Source organism: Meleagris gallopavo, chromosome 15, assembly GCF_905368555.1.
Source record: "Meleagris gallopavo chromosome 15, MGAL_WU_HG_1.1, whole genome shotgun sequence".
NCBI classification, from domain to species: domain Eukaryota; kingdom Metazoa; phylum Chordata; class Aves; order Galliformes; family Phasianidae; genus Meleagris; species Meleagris gallopavo.
In genome coordinates this window covers 16,219,699-16,235,157 of record NC_139418.1, presented here as the reverse complement: position 1 = coordinate 16,235,157, position 15,459 = coordinate 16,219,699, and the positions used below count along the sequence as shown (strand labels likewise).

Sequence of the window (15,459 nt, the reverse complement as noted above, 5' to 3'; positions counted from 1 at the left end):
TTATCTCAGAAATGTGTGTGTTGGTGACGAACAGTGATGTTAATTGTGTGTAAGGTTGTCTGTGGTATTTCATGGTGGATGTGTGTGTTTTAACCCAGGAACTGCAGAAAGCAATAATGGAAGACATGGTACGGTTAGGGAAGGAGAGCGGGCTTCATTCCTTTGAGCAGGTAAACGAAACAATTAATTGTGGCCATATTGGCATTGGTCTGCATACACTGAATGGAGATTTGTTAGCATTCAGCATGATATTGCATGTCTCGTGGGCTGTGGGTGATGTCTGCAGTCTGATATCAGGGTTCAAGATGGATGCTTTGAGAAGTGACTCCTTCCTTGAAGGCACTGCAAGGAACTGGGGCTCAAACTGCCACTCATGACCAACGCAGGGCAAGCTGCTGTCTTATTTCCAGCCCTTGCACTGGTCATTTTCTGTCGCTTGTGTAAATAAGCACCTCAGGAGGAGAGATCTGAAATCAGTAATGAAGTACAGAGCTCTAAAAGCACATTAAAAAGCACTTTTTATAATATAAAATACTTATTTCTCTTAAAATAATGAACTTCCAATCAATACATATAGCTAGCAAGGGGCGTTTACTCTCATATTTCCTCTCATGCAGTCTATTTCTGGGTGGTAACTCCAGTGAATAATTCCCCATACCTGAGTGAAGCAGAAGCAGCATTAAGCAGAGACTTGCTATTCTTCATTTCCCCATTATGCATGAAAATGAACCTATATTAAAAAGAATCGAGTTGAGAAATGAAAAGCAATGGTTTGTAGTGCACATTTATCTGTGGTCATGTCTGGTTTGTTCCTGCTGTGGTCTGCACCACGCTTTGGTTTGGTGCAGAAATGGAGATCCATGTGCACACCTAGAAGTCATGCATAGTGACTGAAGCCTCTCCTACAGATCTGTGTCCCTTTCTCCATTCCAGGTCAAAGCCATTTACATCCACTCCGACATGTTCTCAGTACAGAACGGTTTGTTGACGCCGACGTTAAAGGCTAAGAGACCAGAACTGAGAGATTACTTCAAAAAACAGATAGAAGAGCTATATTCCAGCATCTCCATCTGAAACCACGGGACGAACCTTCCGAGTGACGGACTTTGTAGCAATATTAGGATAATGCTCAAAAGTACAGAGCCAGAATGACACAGCTGAAGCGGATGAGTGTCTGAATCTTACGTCTGAGCCTTTTATTGTTTTAGGATTTCACCACTAACCACCATTTCCCCTTTCCTTCTGTTTTTCATCAGGTGTGATATCAGTTTTACTCTATGGACACAGTAGGGCACCATCAAGAATTATGCTAAATTGCCACAAAACATACAGCAATTTCAATCCATGACCGAATAAATTATGGAAACTTACTAATAACTATAAGCATTTCAAGACTAAACTAGAGAAAGTTTCAGATATGTCTGCTGATATTTGATTGTAAATAACCTACACGTCAGAGACTGAGTTGTGGATAAATCAGTAATGTGGTCTACCTCAAGCTATCGGCGACTGATGGTGAAAGCCTATGTTCTGTGACCTGTAACTCTAAGCTGGATATTGGTTTATGTATTAACTGATAGTTTTTATATTTTCCAGGACGTAAATTCCATCAGTTTGACTTAATCACTAACAACCTAACAGCCAGAATTGAAACAAGAACAAATCTCCTGGTACTTGTGCTCAATAGGCCTCTCAGTGTATGACACCTAATGGACAACCACTGCTTGGGATCCCCACGTGTTGGCAGTGCTGCAGGGCAGGAGCCTCCAGCTGAGCCCAGCACCTCCTGCACGGCCATTTTAGGCAGCCCAGAGCCCCAGGGATGCTGCAGCACAGCAAAGCAAGGCCTGCATGAGAGCCACCTGTGTCTGGTCCTTGGTTTATTACTTTGCAGCCTGGTTGGGCTGGTTCCCTTTTGGAGCACGTGGTGTGAGCAGAGCTGGGCAACGTGGGTCTGTTTGGAGAACAGCTGGCCTGGGATGCAGCCATGCTTGAGAAGAGGTGGAAATGTTGCTCCAAGTGGCTACGAGGACAATTCTGGCCCCAAAATGCTGTGGGATAATGCACTGGATGTGGGTGCTAGGAAAGCACTTCCATGTGCAGACGCTTGGATCCAGTTATCACCTGCATTGGCCTTTCTGCAATAAGCAGCAAGTTTTGGGAGGAAATACGGAATCCATGAGCAGCCATTGGAAGGGGCCAGGAATGGAGGCTGGAGAGCAAACTGCCAACAGAAGCACAGTGCAAAGCAGTGAGAAGCCATGAGATCAGGGAGTGTGAGCTCTGGAACTGCTGAACGGGGTCCTGCATCCATCTATGTGCATTACCAGCTGCTGTGTGCTGCACCAGCACCATGGGGCTCTGCCTGCTAGACCCCTCTTGCTAGGGCAGCAAAGGCACATGTTTTTCACTCAGAGGGTGGTGAGGCACTGGAACAGGCTGCCCAAGGAGGCTGTGGATGCCCCATCCCTGCAGGCATTCAAGGCCAGGCTGGATGTGGCTCTGGGCAGCCTGGGCTGCTGGTTGGTGACCTGCACACAGCAGGGGGTTGGAATGAGATGATCATTGTGGTACTTTTCAACCCAGGCCATTCTATGATCCTCTTAGACTGGAAGCCACTGTAGACTCTTGAAACTAAACGATAAATTATTAATCCAACGTCTCTCTCATTTCCCCTCTGAAACCCCATTGCACGCTTTAAAAATTAAATAAATTGAATTAATGAGTTAGTTTTACACACAGGCTGATTTATGACAGTAATTTCAGAACAAAGAGAAAGGAAACTGTTAGCATGATCACTCACGCACTGAACGAGGCGATTTGATCTATCAAACGTGGGAGGGTTGGTCTGAATCCCATCTGTGCCTGAGTCTTCATCAGATTCCAACCCAATGATTCATATCTGTTGAAAGCAAGTAAGAAAACTCACTGCTGTGACCTGATGGCGTTGGACCTTCATTTCTCATCACTGTGCACAGCAAGAGAGCCCCTGGGGAGTCTGAGCGTGGGGTGTGCAGTACCAGAGGCAGTCTGGCTCTTTAGGGCAGGTCATGCAGGAGTCTCATCCTGGAGGAGGGCAGCTCATCCCATCTGTGGAGCCCCAAAGCAGTCGTCACATACAGATGCTTCAGCACAGTGAAGGACCTGGTACCATTTCCTCTGCTCTTTTTGAATAACAACAAATATCTGTCATCTAAGCAAGTACAGGAAAGCTATTTTCTCCTGACCTGCTTCTACCGCATGAACTGAATTTCCTTTTCTCCTAAGGTGGCTGTGGTTCACCAGATTTATCTGACCACTGAATTCTGACTCCCGATGTGCGTTTACTTCTGGCATGGGAGGCTGTTGTTTTGAAGTACGTGATGCTGCTTTGTTACTGACTAATGTATCTTCTTTTGTATCTGATGGAAAAGATCGGATGCACCACAGCCAGTGATATGAACACCAAAAAAAGAAGGAAAAAAAAAAAAAAAAGGACCATAATAGGATGATGCAAAATTTGGGAGAAATCTGAGGCAAATCCAATCCTGAAGTGTGAATATTTTCAGAACTTGTGACAAGCTGTATGAATAAACTAAAAGCTGCCTCTGTTTCTCATGCAATCAGATATTGCTCTGCAGATGACTCTCCATAAGCATACCAAATATTACGAGAGATTAAAAGTTGCCATGAGTACATGGGGAAGGCATGAGCCAGGCAGAAACGCTTCTCCCCATCTCACAGCAGTGTTTGTTTTGCTTTGAGCTCTCTCCAATCACTGCACTTCTTGTGAACAGCAGGGAAAACCCCGGGGTTGTCCACTAAATCAATTTATTCTTTTCTCGTGATAACCAATGTCAACACTCATTTCTAATACTTTCTTACTGAAAGAGTTGGGACTCAATGCTATTGCATAGACGGCAATGCATGCTATGCTTCTCTGTAAACAGCGCTGTTCTTGATGGCTTACAGATGACTGTGTGTAACTACTCAGTGTCACTGGGGCATTAACTCTGCAGCCAAGTAAATGTGACAACAGAAGCCCACTGAAATTGGCACAGCTCTGTTGCAGCTGCAGGTGGGATCTGTGCAAAAACACGCTTGCCTTGAGGAACCACGTGTGACCGGGTAGTTTTACAACCCCTTCCCCAAAGGCTATGTGTGCTGCAGCCTGATTTATTGTGGTCTTTTATGTATCCAAAACGGGAGGTTCTTCCTGGGCCTGGTGCTATGCCTGTCGGATCGCCGGAACGCCGCCTCTGGTGATCATGTAGGAAAGTCAGAATAAAATACTTCTTCCAGGAAGAGCAAATTGCTTAGTTATATATTTTGTATGTCCTTTGCTCAGTATATTGCACAGAAAAGACACGCTACAGTGTGAGCAGGAACCATGAGACAGTCTCAATGCCAGGCTGGCAGGAGATGTGCAGAACAGGCACACCTGCAGGCTGACCCGGCTCACGCAGCCCATGTGAGAGCTGTTGGGTATGGATGAAGTCCTGTCCTGCAACCTGTCATCACTGTTACTACGGATATATCAGCATCAGCAGAGTCCAGTGTCACTTCTGCCACGGTTACGAATCTTTGCATAGAACAGAACAATCCGACTTATCCGATCTCCTGGGACAAAACAAGCTAAAGGATTTGTTATTTTCCACGCGTTAGAAGCACAAACTGGTGATCTATATGTAAATACATTGCTACAAGATGAATGTATACTGGGAAAGAATATACTATTTTTGCATGGTGGCTGATAACTTAAAGACCTCTCGATGCCTTACATACACGTCGGCAAAGCATTTTATTTACAGGCAATTCTCTCTGCGTAGTTCTTGTTCCTTTATCTCACTTTGGTTTCGTCTGTGGAAAAAACACACACCAGAATTAGATCTTTGGTTGTTCTTGGAATTAACTTTCTTCAGTACCTGGTGCGTTCGATGGTTTCTACGCCACATTTTCTCCCATTAAATGGTGAGACTGAGCCTATTCGTTATGGGGGAGAAATCCATATTCCTGGATAACCGGAGAAAAACAGCTTCAGATGTATGGAATTGTTCCGAAATAAAACATCTTGAGGCACCCAGAGTCCTTTTAAGCCCTTTGTTTCAGCTTTTGTTACGTATTTTAGCAAAGTACGAGCAGCAAACGAGCGATGCGTTCTGTGAGTGCTGCCTATTGTGGAAGCGAAGGGATGAGAACGTAACATAAACTTCTGTGTAAAAAAACACACTGATTTTTTCCATGTTGGTACATGGGTGTGTACGTCAAAAAGTCATCTGTGGAAACTTTTGTAAAGATTTAAATGGCCCCATTTCTCAAATCTCACGGGCTGGCATACAATAAAGGCTCTTTGTAAGACCCGATGTCTCTCCAGCACTCTGTTCTCACCATCGATCTGAAGTCGTTCAGAACGTGTGCCTATAGGGAACGCGTCATAAAAACCCAGTGAATAACAACCAAAGGAATGCTGGAACCTGAGACTGACTTTAGCAATCATCTACAAAAAAACAAACAAACAAAAACCCACCACAACAAACACGTTGCAAAGTTCTCTGAAGACACAGCAGTCTTTGTGTCGTGGTTTCGTTTCTTATTTTAAAGCAGTAGCGATACAACAAAGCCTGTGTGCTTGTTTCGTGTGAGCTGACTGCTGGGAATGCACGGTGTGTTTTCGGACCGCGTGGCTCAAACAATAAAGTCTGAAAGCTGTCCATCTCTGCTCTGTTCTTGTGTGCCGCGCTCACCGGGCATCCCGCAATGCCCAGGGACGCTCTGTATTTTCTTGGTGGTAGAACAGTGAGATTCTTCTGCTTATGAACACAACCCGCGGTCCCACGAGCAGCAGAGTTGGGGTGCAGAGCTCTGCCCCCTGCGCACCCTGCGCTCATCAGAGGAGCCGAGCAGCGGCCGCGGCCCTCGGCCCGGAACACGGAGAGCCGCGGGGCCAGGCGGGATTTTGCTCGGGAAGCGGCACGCTTCCAGCGGACTCATTTTTCACCAGAAACCAGTGCTGGGGCCCGGCTTCGAGAATCTGAGCACCACCTTCGCGCCTTCTGTCTGCGAGGGCGCATCGTGGCACCCTCCGTTTCTCCCTAGCGGGCTCAAAACGCCAAACAAATCTCCCCTTGCCGGGGATGTTTACTGCCACTACCCCCCAAAAAAGCAACACCCCTCCCGCCCCCCATTTAACCTCCTCCCGGCGCCCGGGATGCCTGGCTGCTTTCTCCGCCGAGCCCGCGCGCAGCACAGCGCCACCTGGCGGCCGCCGAGAGCGGGTGCTGCGCATGCGGGCTGCGGGACGGCGGTTGGGGCCGCTCGGGGCTTCCTGAAAGGGCGGCGGGGTCGGCGCGCAGCCCTGCTGGGTTGGGGGGAGGGGGGAGAAGCGGCTCGCCATGGAGCGGCCCTACTGGAGGAGCTCGGCTTGGGGCGGGAAGGCCCCGCGGAAGAAGCGGCGTTCCTCCCCGCTGCCCGGCGGGCTGCCCACCGCGGGGCGCTCCGGGACGGCGCAGTGCCGGCGGCGGCTGTTCGGCAGCGTGCGGCGCGGGGAGCCGCAGCCCGGCTGTAAGCGCGATGTGCGGCACTGGGGACCGTGCTGGGGTCGGGTGTGTTGGGTGTGTTGTCTGAGTGGGACGGAACCCGTTTAGGATAAATATTCCTTTAGCTTTGGCATAGCGAAAGTTGTTCCCAAAATGTTTTTATTACTGTTATTGTCATTCAACAGGCTTCTGAAATATCTGAAGGTTTTCTAGGGTATTGGCTAAATTTGGCTGGATTTTTTTCTTTGGTTGGCATAGTGGTGATGCAATGAATGCTTGGGTGGAAATAAACTAAATCCAGGCCTTATGGTGTGTGTGAAAACAGGGCTAGAGTTGTTATCAACAGGTGGGAGCGTTTAATAGTGCTGCGATAGAAATGCTCATCTGAATTGTATTGCTGAACCGAATACTTGTTCTTCCCCAGGTCCAAAGGGAAAACACGCTGTGAAAACCTTACCAAAAATCAAGGAGAATCTTGAAGGCACCCAAGGGAGCCCCTCCTCCAACCAAAGGTCTGTTGGAACGCTTTCATATACGGAATTATCACTGATTGATCGTCGTTTTGCCTGCCGTCTGTTGTAATGCAGGCTGGGTGCTGGATGGGCTGATGCTGGTCAGGCTGTCTGCTGGGCAGGCGTTGGGCTGTCAGCTCCTTCTGCACAGTGCAGCTCTGTGGGCTGAGCTCTGCTCTGTTTTTCAGTTATTGCACTCAAGTGAATGTGAAAGAAATACCATTCTTGGGAAAGAATGAAGAGGATGTGGAAGACAGCACGGTACTGCTGAAGGTGAGATGCTGTTTTGTTCTAACACTGCTGGTTTGTGAAGGGTAAATTAAAAGAAATGTGACTGAATCACAGAATGGCCTGGGTTGAAAAGGACCACGATGCCCATCCAGTTCCAACCCCCTGCTGTGTGCAGGTCACCAACCAGCAGCCCAGGCTGCCCAGAGCCACATCCAGCCTGGCCTTGAATGCCTGCAGGGATGGGGCATCCACAGCCTCCTTGGGCAACCTGTTCCAGTGCCTCACCGCCCTCTGGGTGAAAAACTACTGGATATTCATTATGAGTCTTATGAGTTTTGCAGGTCTGTTATCGGTGCATGAAGAGCAGTGGTACAAAGTGTGCTCCGAATAGCAAATTTAAGTGATAAAATATCACATAATCAGTTCCTGAGTATCTATTATTACATGTATTCTGACATTTATTGCACTTAACGTCTAGATCTGGTTTTCTTATGTTCTATGTATTGATTGTTTAATTTTAGGAATCTCCAATAGTCAACTTTGAAAGTAAAGACAGCCTGAAAAACACTGATGTTACTTCAGGTGAGTATAGTGATCGTGCATCGTGCTATGGAATACACTTTTGTATCTGTATAAAGCAACAGGTAAAAAATGATAATTGGATTTTAATGATTCAGCATGTGCTTGGTTCACATGAATTGACTGTAAGCAGCCAAGAGCACAGGAGGTGTTCCAGGCAGGTGTGTGCATCCTGTGCTTCAAGTCTTATTTGTGACAAGTGTTCTTTTAGAAGTTGAAAAAGTGCTGTTCTCAAACTGTATGGGCAAGTGTTTATTTTAAAGTCTTTTGAGGACTGCCTGACTTCCTTATTAGGGAAAAAGGAAAAAAAGAAGGGAGAGGGACTATTAACAGTGTGTGCTGAGGGATTGCTGCCACAATTGAGGCAGCCTTGAGCCCAGCCTGTTGTAAACCACATGATAGTGATTTTGTTGTTGAAGAGCCACTTTTCAGCATGAGTTCTTCAATTTACTTAAACATACACTTTTAAAAGCTTAAAAAAAAATCAAGTGTGTGTGTGTAAGATGATCCAATTTATTTAGAAGCTGCCTTTTTTGCCTCCCCCTCCAGGCACAGGGATGACTCTTCCTACAGGTGTTTCAGATTTTCTCCTCGAATGTTTAGATGCAGATTCTTCTGCAGATTGTGACGCATTTACTACTGACACCACGGAAAGTTTTCCATCCCCTGAAACGTTAAGAGATGAGGAATGTTCAGGTGAGACTTCTTTCTTTGATGCTTGAGAAATTGAGGAGGCTGTCTGAAGTAGGAGGGCCGGTAGCCTCTGCTGGTTGTGACTCGCTGGGTCAGAGCTTTGCTGAGCCCCCCTGTGCTTAATGTGCAACCTGGGTATCTGGTCCTCCAATGCAGAGTGAGTCCAGGCCTGATATAATTTGAATCATACTTCCAACTTTAAGTATTTGCTGTTGGCACAAGTGGTTTGCTGGGGGTGACTGATTAATTTGCTTTGAGCTGAATTTCTCCCAGCCATTTCTGTATGTTTGGACTAAGAGGATGCTTTTGCTATGCTGTGAAGTCTTGCAAATGAGATTTCTGTCACGTGGTAAAAATTGAAATAGCTGAGTGAGCTTTAGTGTGAGAAGCTTGTACTTATATCTTCTGTGTGCAGGGACCAGTAATCCTGACTTCAAGGACTTTGTGAGATGCAAGAACTCCACTCTTCTGGACTGCAGCAAAGCAGTGGCCATGGATAAGATACTGCAGATCTCAAATCTTTCACCAATATTAGGTAATAATTTCGTACAATACGAAGTAGTATATAAATAAACAAATATCACTGCAGTGCAAGGAGCTTTGTGTAAGGTGTAACGATTCTTTTATGTGCGGTGTGTCTGTGTAATGGGGACCAGCTCCTTGTTCAAGTTCTGTGTTTGCTTCTAATGCTTTGCTTTATAGTGTGCATAAAGCAAGGTCTGGCTTGCTTGGCTTTTTCTTGTAATGTTTAGATTTTTGTGTTTTTTAGAACCTGTATTGGAAGATTGTAAAGACCTACACATGAAAAGGTAATCTGCAAAGCAGGCTGATGCATCAGAATGCTCAGATCTCTCTGTTATAAATTATACTTTGGGCAATATGAGTAAGCCTGTGGTCCTGCAAATGTGTCTGGTGAGTTTCAACTGCCCGTGTCCCCACCTGCTTTAAAACTGGTGCATAAAGACAAGCAATATGAGTTTTCTTAATAGGCTTCTGCTTCACTATTGGAGCTGCAGGAAAATCAGCGTAACAAAGCTCAGTGCAGGATTTGACGGAGGTGACACTTAGCTCTCAAGCCCATGAAACTTGCTTTTACCACTGATACTAATTCTGTCGGATTTTGTTCAGTTGCAAAGATTGCCCGTGCAGTACAGAGCGTGAGGAACTGCTGTCAGCTCCTGGTCGTGTTATGGGCTCGCAGAGGACAAAGCCAGGTTCTGCACCTTTTCTGTAGGAGTCAGTAACTAATATGAGACGCTTCAAATATTACTGAATACAGCCTTTATGGATCTCAGGCCAGGTTCCTACCTACTGTCTGGTTATTTTCCTTTTAGCTTCATTTGCAGTATGTTTTTCCTTCAGGAGAAGAGTAGTGCATGTGATATGCTGAAACCCCTTTGTTGCTCCCCTTATTGTTAGGATGCCAGTTCTTCTATTGACAAATCATCTGTGTTAAGTACTTTTTGTGTCGGTGATTATCCTCTGTAGCTTTTAAATTGCAAATATCTTCAGAGTAAGTGCTGTTACTGGGTGGTAGATGATGAACTGTCTGGTGAACTAACTGTAATTATGTTTAGCAATTTTTTTTAGACATTTTTCACTCAGGCTCTATTTCTTCTTTGATTTCCTTGTATGTTTTTTGATGATTGCTTACATCCATTCAGAGCAGCTCACTTTTTTCTCCTCCCCCTAGAAAGAGACCCAAATGCAATTACACTTCTTCAGAACTGAGTGTTTCAACTACTCTGGCAGGTAAAATACCACAACCTAAGTGCAGTTTGAACTAGAAGGGGAAGTGTGAGTTGAAGATCCTTCCTGCAAATAAGACTTGTCTCATAACTGGTTAGTTAGCAACAGCAAAAGCAAAACAAAACTGCATTTCTACTTTAGTGTTCACCTGTGATGCTTAGTGAAAATGGTGTTTCTCACTTAGCTTATTCAGAAACAAAGCTTTTGGTCATGCTGCTCACTTAATGTCAGCCTTCACGAATGCAGGAGTCTCTTCTGTAACTACAGTTCTGAACTGTGACTGCAATTCTGGCTGTAGCCCAGGTACCACCCTATTTTTCTCTGTTTAATTTGGACTGTAATAGCAGCAGAAGCTGCCACTGGCAAGGACTGTTGTGATTATGCAATTCCTCTGCTCGCATAGCATGCGTGTCTGATGGTGAATAACCAGGTGAGCATACGATTAGTAAGCAACCTTGTTTCCTCAAGGAAAGGGAAGAGGAAAAATGCTGCCCTGTTGACAGCAGGAGGCAAAGCAGACGAGGGTTGTATTGAAAGGAGGAGGTATTTATATGGGTGGCTTTGGAACAATCCCTCTTTAAAAAAACATCCTGTAAGACATAGGTTGGAGGGGGGCTGTGGGCTATGAGATGAAGTTAATTTGTTTGTTGGAAATTTATCGCAGGGAAAAAAATCTGTAAAATTACAACTGCAAGAGAGAGAACTCCAGCCCTAAAAAGTGGCACGCGCTGTTCTTCACCAGTAGGAGCGGAAAGAAAGGTGAACAACCTTCAATAAGTCAGCTAGGTCGTAACACAGCTGATTCGCCCCTTCCTCGTGCAGGTGGAAGTCCCTACCTAGAAGTGTAGATGTGCATTCAGGTCTTGTCAGCTCCTTTAAAGAGGTGCCTGCAGGCAGTGGCAGGGACTCCCAGTGTAGCTTGTTTATACCTTTGGAGAGCTGTAATAGTCGTGAATGCCCCCTAGGCTCACTTTTTCAAACTGATTTTTGTCACTGCTACCAACCCAGCTGTATAGAGCTTGAGTTTGTCACTGGGATTCTCTTTGTTAATGCTTACCAGACAGTAGAGATTCAGTTTTTAACATGAAATGTGATTGTTTCATCCTTTAGCCTGACAGTCAGACTGCTGAACCCAAAAGGCTGAAGAGCATCAGAAAAGAAGAGCTGTCGGATCTGTTGGAGGGTAATGCATCCCCTTGTGGTCAGCTTGAATCTGCCCCAGCAGACACTTCAGCCAAATCAGTGAAGGTGACAACAGAGGTTCTGCCCTCTAGACAGACAGATGATGTGGTGGTAAGTAATTACATCGCGCTTTGCTAATTAACAAAGGCATAAAATTGAAGTGAGAATTTGGAATCGTGACAAATGCAGCAGTTAAATATGAAAAGTGCTGTGGGGTGTTTTATCCCCTGGTTTCAAAAGGGACTTCAGAAGTACCTTTCCTGTGCTGCAATCAACTGATTTTTTGTCTTAATTTCAGAGAGCATGAGACAAAAAAGTGAACATTTGGAATTCAGTACTTCAGCTCTAAAACCTGTTAATTACTTTCAGTGGAGTTGTCATGAAGCAGGGTAGTGTAGTAAGAGAATATTGTAGGAACAATAATAAACAGCAAGCATCTGGTTTGGAATTCCTCTGTCTTATCAAATGAGTTTTATAGCACTGATCATGGAGAAGAATAAATGTCCTGGGAACATGGGTTGTGTTCAGGCTGCAGGGCTAGATGTGTCTATGCTGATGTGCATTTTTGGTGATGAAACCGAACCAATCAGTCTTCATTATGCAATCTAATTCTGGCTGTACTTATGCTACAACTTAAGTTGCACAGCAAACTGTGAAATTCAACCAGCCGAGCAGTGTCAGATGTTTTATAACATCTTCCAACAGAAAATCAGCACTTGGTAGCCTTAGTTGTGATTCCTCTTTGTTCTGAACTTGCTATTTAATGCCAAGTTGGATTTTTTGTCAGTGAAGGTAGTACTGCTACTTCTCTCAGCACTGGAATGGAAGTGATGTGTCTTGCTTTCATGCCATAGCTCTCAACAAGTCTGCAGATTTGTGGTTTTTTTTTTTTTTCTATGGTTTTATTAAGAACTATTTCAATAGAAGGACTTGCACCAGGTAATTTGCAAGGGTTTGAGTTGTAGAATTCAATGTGTTGTTGTGAACAAGCTTTGATTTATGGGCACTAGATTAAGAGAGAACATCAGGGTCTTGTTAAGAGGCAGAAAACAAGAATCATTTAAGATTAGGAGCCCTAATTCATATTTTTGAAGCAATTAAAACAATCTTTTGCATGAGTCAACAAATCTTGGCCAATTTGACCATTTGTCTGTCATGTAATTGGGCAGTTATTGCTGCATATGCTGTATTTTGGAGAAATTACAGCTTAGCTTGTCACCAGTGTGCAGAGTTTCATCAGGGAAAGGCTTATCCAGGAATACCACAAGTCCCTGTGTCAACTCAGAAGAAACTGTTCCTGTGTCTTTGAGCTCAGCAAAAGAAATTCTTCCTCCAAGTCCAGAAAAAAAGATCATTTTCTTTCAGGTTCTGATGTAATTGCACTCTGTAAGTCCAGTCTTGGCACATGTGTATATACGGTACTGTTGTTAAAGCCTTACAGTATGGTGAGCAGTTGAAGGCTGTTTAAGCTTTGAAACTTTCCATCTCCCATTCCTATAGCATGTTAGTGGTATGCAGGTTAGTCTTAGATGCTTTCTGGTGACATCCCTTTAATGTTCCCCTGCTTTCTTTGTTCCATGCTTTTTGAATGTCCCTGGTAGAAAGCTAGAAGAACATCTCTTTGGTGTGAATAGTTGTGTGAATGAAATGTCATCCACCTTTTCAGACTTGGTGTTACAGAAAAGAAATCTGCTCCATTGTCAGGACTTCACCAGCTCGTAGGCCTTCCAGGCATCGCCAGCTTCCAGTGAACACAAAAGCCTTCTGCCTTCCTGAAGGAGTGCCTGAAGGTAATGGAATATAGAATTATTCACTGCGTAGATGATAACTAGCTATCTGTATTGTCTGTTTGCCTTTTCAATATCTAAAGCTTCTTCTGCCACTGTCCAGTCAGTAGGATTGTGTGTAACCTGTTTTGCTAAATACATAATTAGCATCTCAGCTTCTTTCTAAAGCTTTCATGTTTCTCTTTCACTCTCACAGGAGTTGCTTTTAGTTGGCATTGTTAAGATGCTCAGCAAAAGGGAGAGTATAAACAGGAGGGGGAACAGTTGCTTACGAGGGTGGATGGTGATAGGACAAGGGAGATGGTTTTAAACTGAGACAGGGGAGGTTTAGGTTGGATATTAGGAGGAAGTTTTTCACTCAGAGGGTGGTGAGGCACTGGAACAGGCTGCCCAAGGAGGCTGTGGATGCCCCATCCCTGCAGGCATTCAAGGCCAGGCTGGATGTGGCTCTGGGCAGCCTGGTCTGCTGGTTGGTGACCTGCACACAGCAGGGGGTTGGAACTGGATGAGCACTGTGGGCCTTTGCAACCCAGGTCATCCTATGATTCTAAGCAGCTCCTTTTCCTGCCTTTTTCCCCTGAAAGTTCTTCATGTAATTGGATTTTTCTTTAAAGGTTTCTGTTGTTTTTTTTTATTTATTTCTGAGACCCTCAGCATACGGAAAGCTCCTTTCTTCACTTCCTAGCTTTTATAAAGCAGGGATGAGAACTGTGTACAAAGCTGTCTCATCGCTATCATGGAGCTCAAATTCCCTCCCTTGAAAACCATCCCTTGAAGTTTCTCAGTGTGCCACTGGATGGCAGATGTCTTCCTTGATTTAAAATAGTCCTTTACAGCCAGTGTCTGCAAGTAATCTGCGAATTATATTCATCTGCCTGTGCTGTGTTAATTTAGTGTACAGACACTGTATAACAGATCTCAAAAATGCCATATATGCACAAACTCTCAATGGAATTGCAGGTTGCTAGCTCCACAGCTTGAGTACATACAGCACCCATAGTGCAGGAGGTGTCTGTGAGCGTGTGGGTTGTGGTAGTGCAGAACGTAGGTCATACTTGGTAGGCAGCTGGAATGGCTATCAGAAGAAAAATGTTCTCTTTTACTACTTCTCCAGAGCAGCCTGGGAATTAAGGATTAACTTAGTGTGTCTGTGGGCTCCTTGTAAGCTGGATGTTTCCATCGCTGCTCAAGGAGTCTTTGGGGTTATACTTCTTCCATTAGCAATGTATGTATGCTTAAAACTTGTCCTGTGCTCACTAGCAGCAGACCTATAAGATTCGAGTTACTCCCAATGATAGATTCTCTTGATCGTGTAAACAACTTATCAGACTAATGAGGTTTCTTTAAACTTGAGAATATATCATTTTATTGATAGTACTTAACATTTTTTTTCCCCCAGATGTTATTACAAGTTCTAAAACTTGGATCTGCTGTAAGCACAGATGAGGATTCTGATTCTTCAGCAGGAGTCAATGGAAGTGAAGTTTGCTGTAGCAGGGAGGTGAAACAGAAGTATTAATGAGTAATTAATGGCCATATTTTTTTTGGCTTCTACATTGTTTGAAACTTAATATAATGTTTGACAGAAAGCCTGTAAATCCTTTACTTGAATACTTCAATATTAAATTGTACAAGCAACTAGATCTCATTCTGGGCATTGTTCTTTAAGAGCTCCATAAAGATGCTGCTTCAGTTCATTTAGATTTTTTAAAAGCATGACTTGAAGACAGCGGATTGCATCCATTTAGTTTGGCTTCTTGCTATGCCAAAACTTCTGTTTGGTTAATTTTTTTTTTTTTAAGTGGTATTGGTCATTACGGCTGTGGCCTCTACTTGAGTAGAGAACATCCAGCATTGGGGTGTTTGTGTTAGAGGCTTCTTACAACTTCTTGCCTCCTCCTGCCCCTTGCCTCCTAGGCTGTCCCTCCTCAGGAGAATGCGTATCTCTTGTGATGCAGCTTTTCATGCAAAGTGAAGCCAAAAAGCACAATATTTACAACCCGTGCTTTATATAAAGTCTCAGTTGACCTAATGCTTTATTTTCCAGTACAAGTTTGGGGTGTAGGTACTGATGGGTTTCCACAGTGATGTTGTATCTATGGAGTTTCATTTGTGTGATAGGTGGAGTGATCCTTCCATCACTGTTTGTGCTGTGATAACTATAATGTTTTGGCAGAGAAGCAGACCTGATGGCCTGTGGGTAAAGGCTTG

At 44.5% G+C, this 15,459-nt stretch overlaps 2 protein-coding genes across 6 annotated transcripts in view; both read left to right on the top strand.

The window, feature by feature from the left end:
- ACSL6 (acyl-CoA synthetase long chain family member 6) overlaps positions 1-5,690 on the top strand; it is a 37,047-nt gene extending 31,357 nt beyond the window's left edge. For 3 of the 4 annotated variants that reach the window (XM_085236758.1, XM_085236759.1, XM_010719254.4), the window contains exons 20-21: positions 99-170; positions 934-5,690. In XM_085236758.1, the coding sequence (XP_085092884.1) occupies positions 99-170; positions 934-1,074 (213 nt within the window). In that variant the 3' untranslated portion in view covers positions 1,075-5,690. The remainder of the gene's footprint in view (positions 1-98; positions 171-933) is intronic. The other variant, XR_014886567.1, reaches the window with a different exon arrangement.
- Positions 5,691-6,252: 562 nt separating this feature from the next.
- On the top strand, positions 6,253-14,891 carry MEIKIN (meiotic kinetochore factor). Of its 2 annotated transcripts, none has more exons than XR_014886577.1 (12): positions 6,253-6,540; positions 6,940-7,027; positions 7,216-7,300; positions 7,780-7,840; positions 8,387-8,533; positions 8,946-9,065; positions 9,300-9,339; positions 10,224-10,282; positions 10,944-11,038; positions 11,390-11,572; positions 13,166-13,251; positions 14,648-14,891. XR_014886577.1 is itself a non-coding variant. In XM_085236765.1 (12 exons), exons 1-12 carry the CDS (start codon positions 6,372-6,374, stop codon positions 14,692-14,694), a joined length of 1,218 nt encoding a protein of 405 aa, XP_085092891.1. In that variant the 5' UTR covers positions 6,253-6,371; the 3' UTR covers positions 14,695-14,891. The 2 variants fall into 2 exon arrangements, 1 of the variants encoding a protein (XP_085092891.1); XM_085236765.1 differs by having other exon boundaries at positions 13,128-13,251.
- The last annotated feature ends 568 nt before the right edge of the window (positions 14,892-15,459 follow it).

What these genes read in the sequence shown, in the direction of transcription:
- MEIKIN (XM_085236765.1), top strand. Translation starts at nt 6,372, where the DNA reads ATGGAGCGGCCCTACTGGAGGAGCTCGGCTTGGGGCGGGAAGGCCCCG. An exon ending in AAGAGATGAGGAATGTTCAG is followed by an intron (nt 8,534 to 8,945) that starts GTGAGACTTCTT and finishes TTCTGTGTGCAG; the next exon opens with GGACCAGTAATCCTGACTTC. An exon ending in TCCTGAAGGAGTGCCTGAAG is followed by an intron (nt 13,252 to 14,647) that starts GTAATGGAATAT and finishes TTTTTCCCCCAG; the next exon opens with ATGTTATTACAAGTTCTAAA.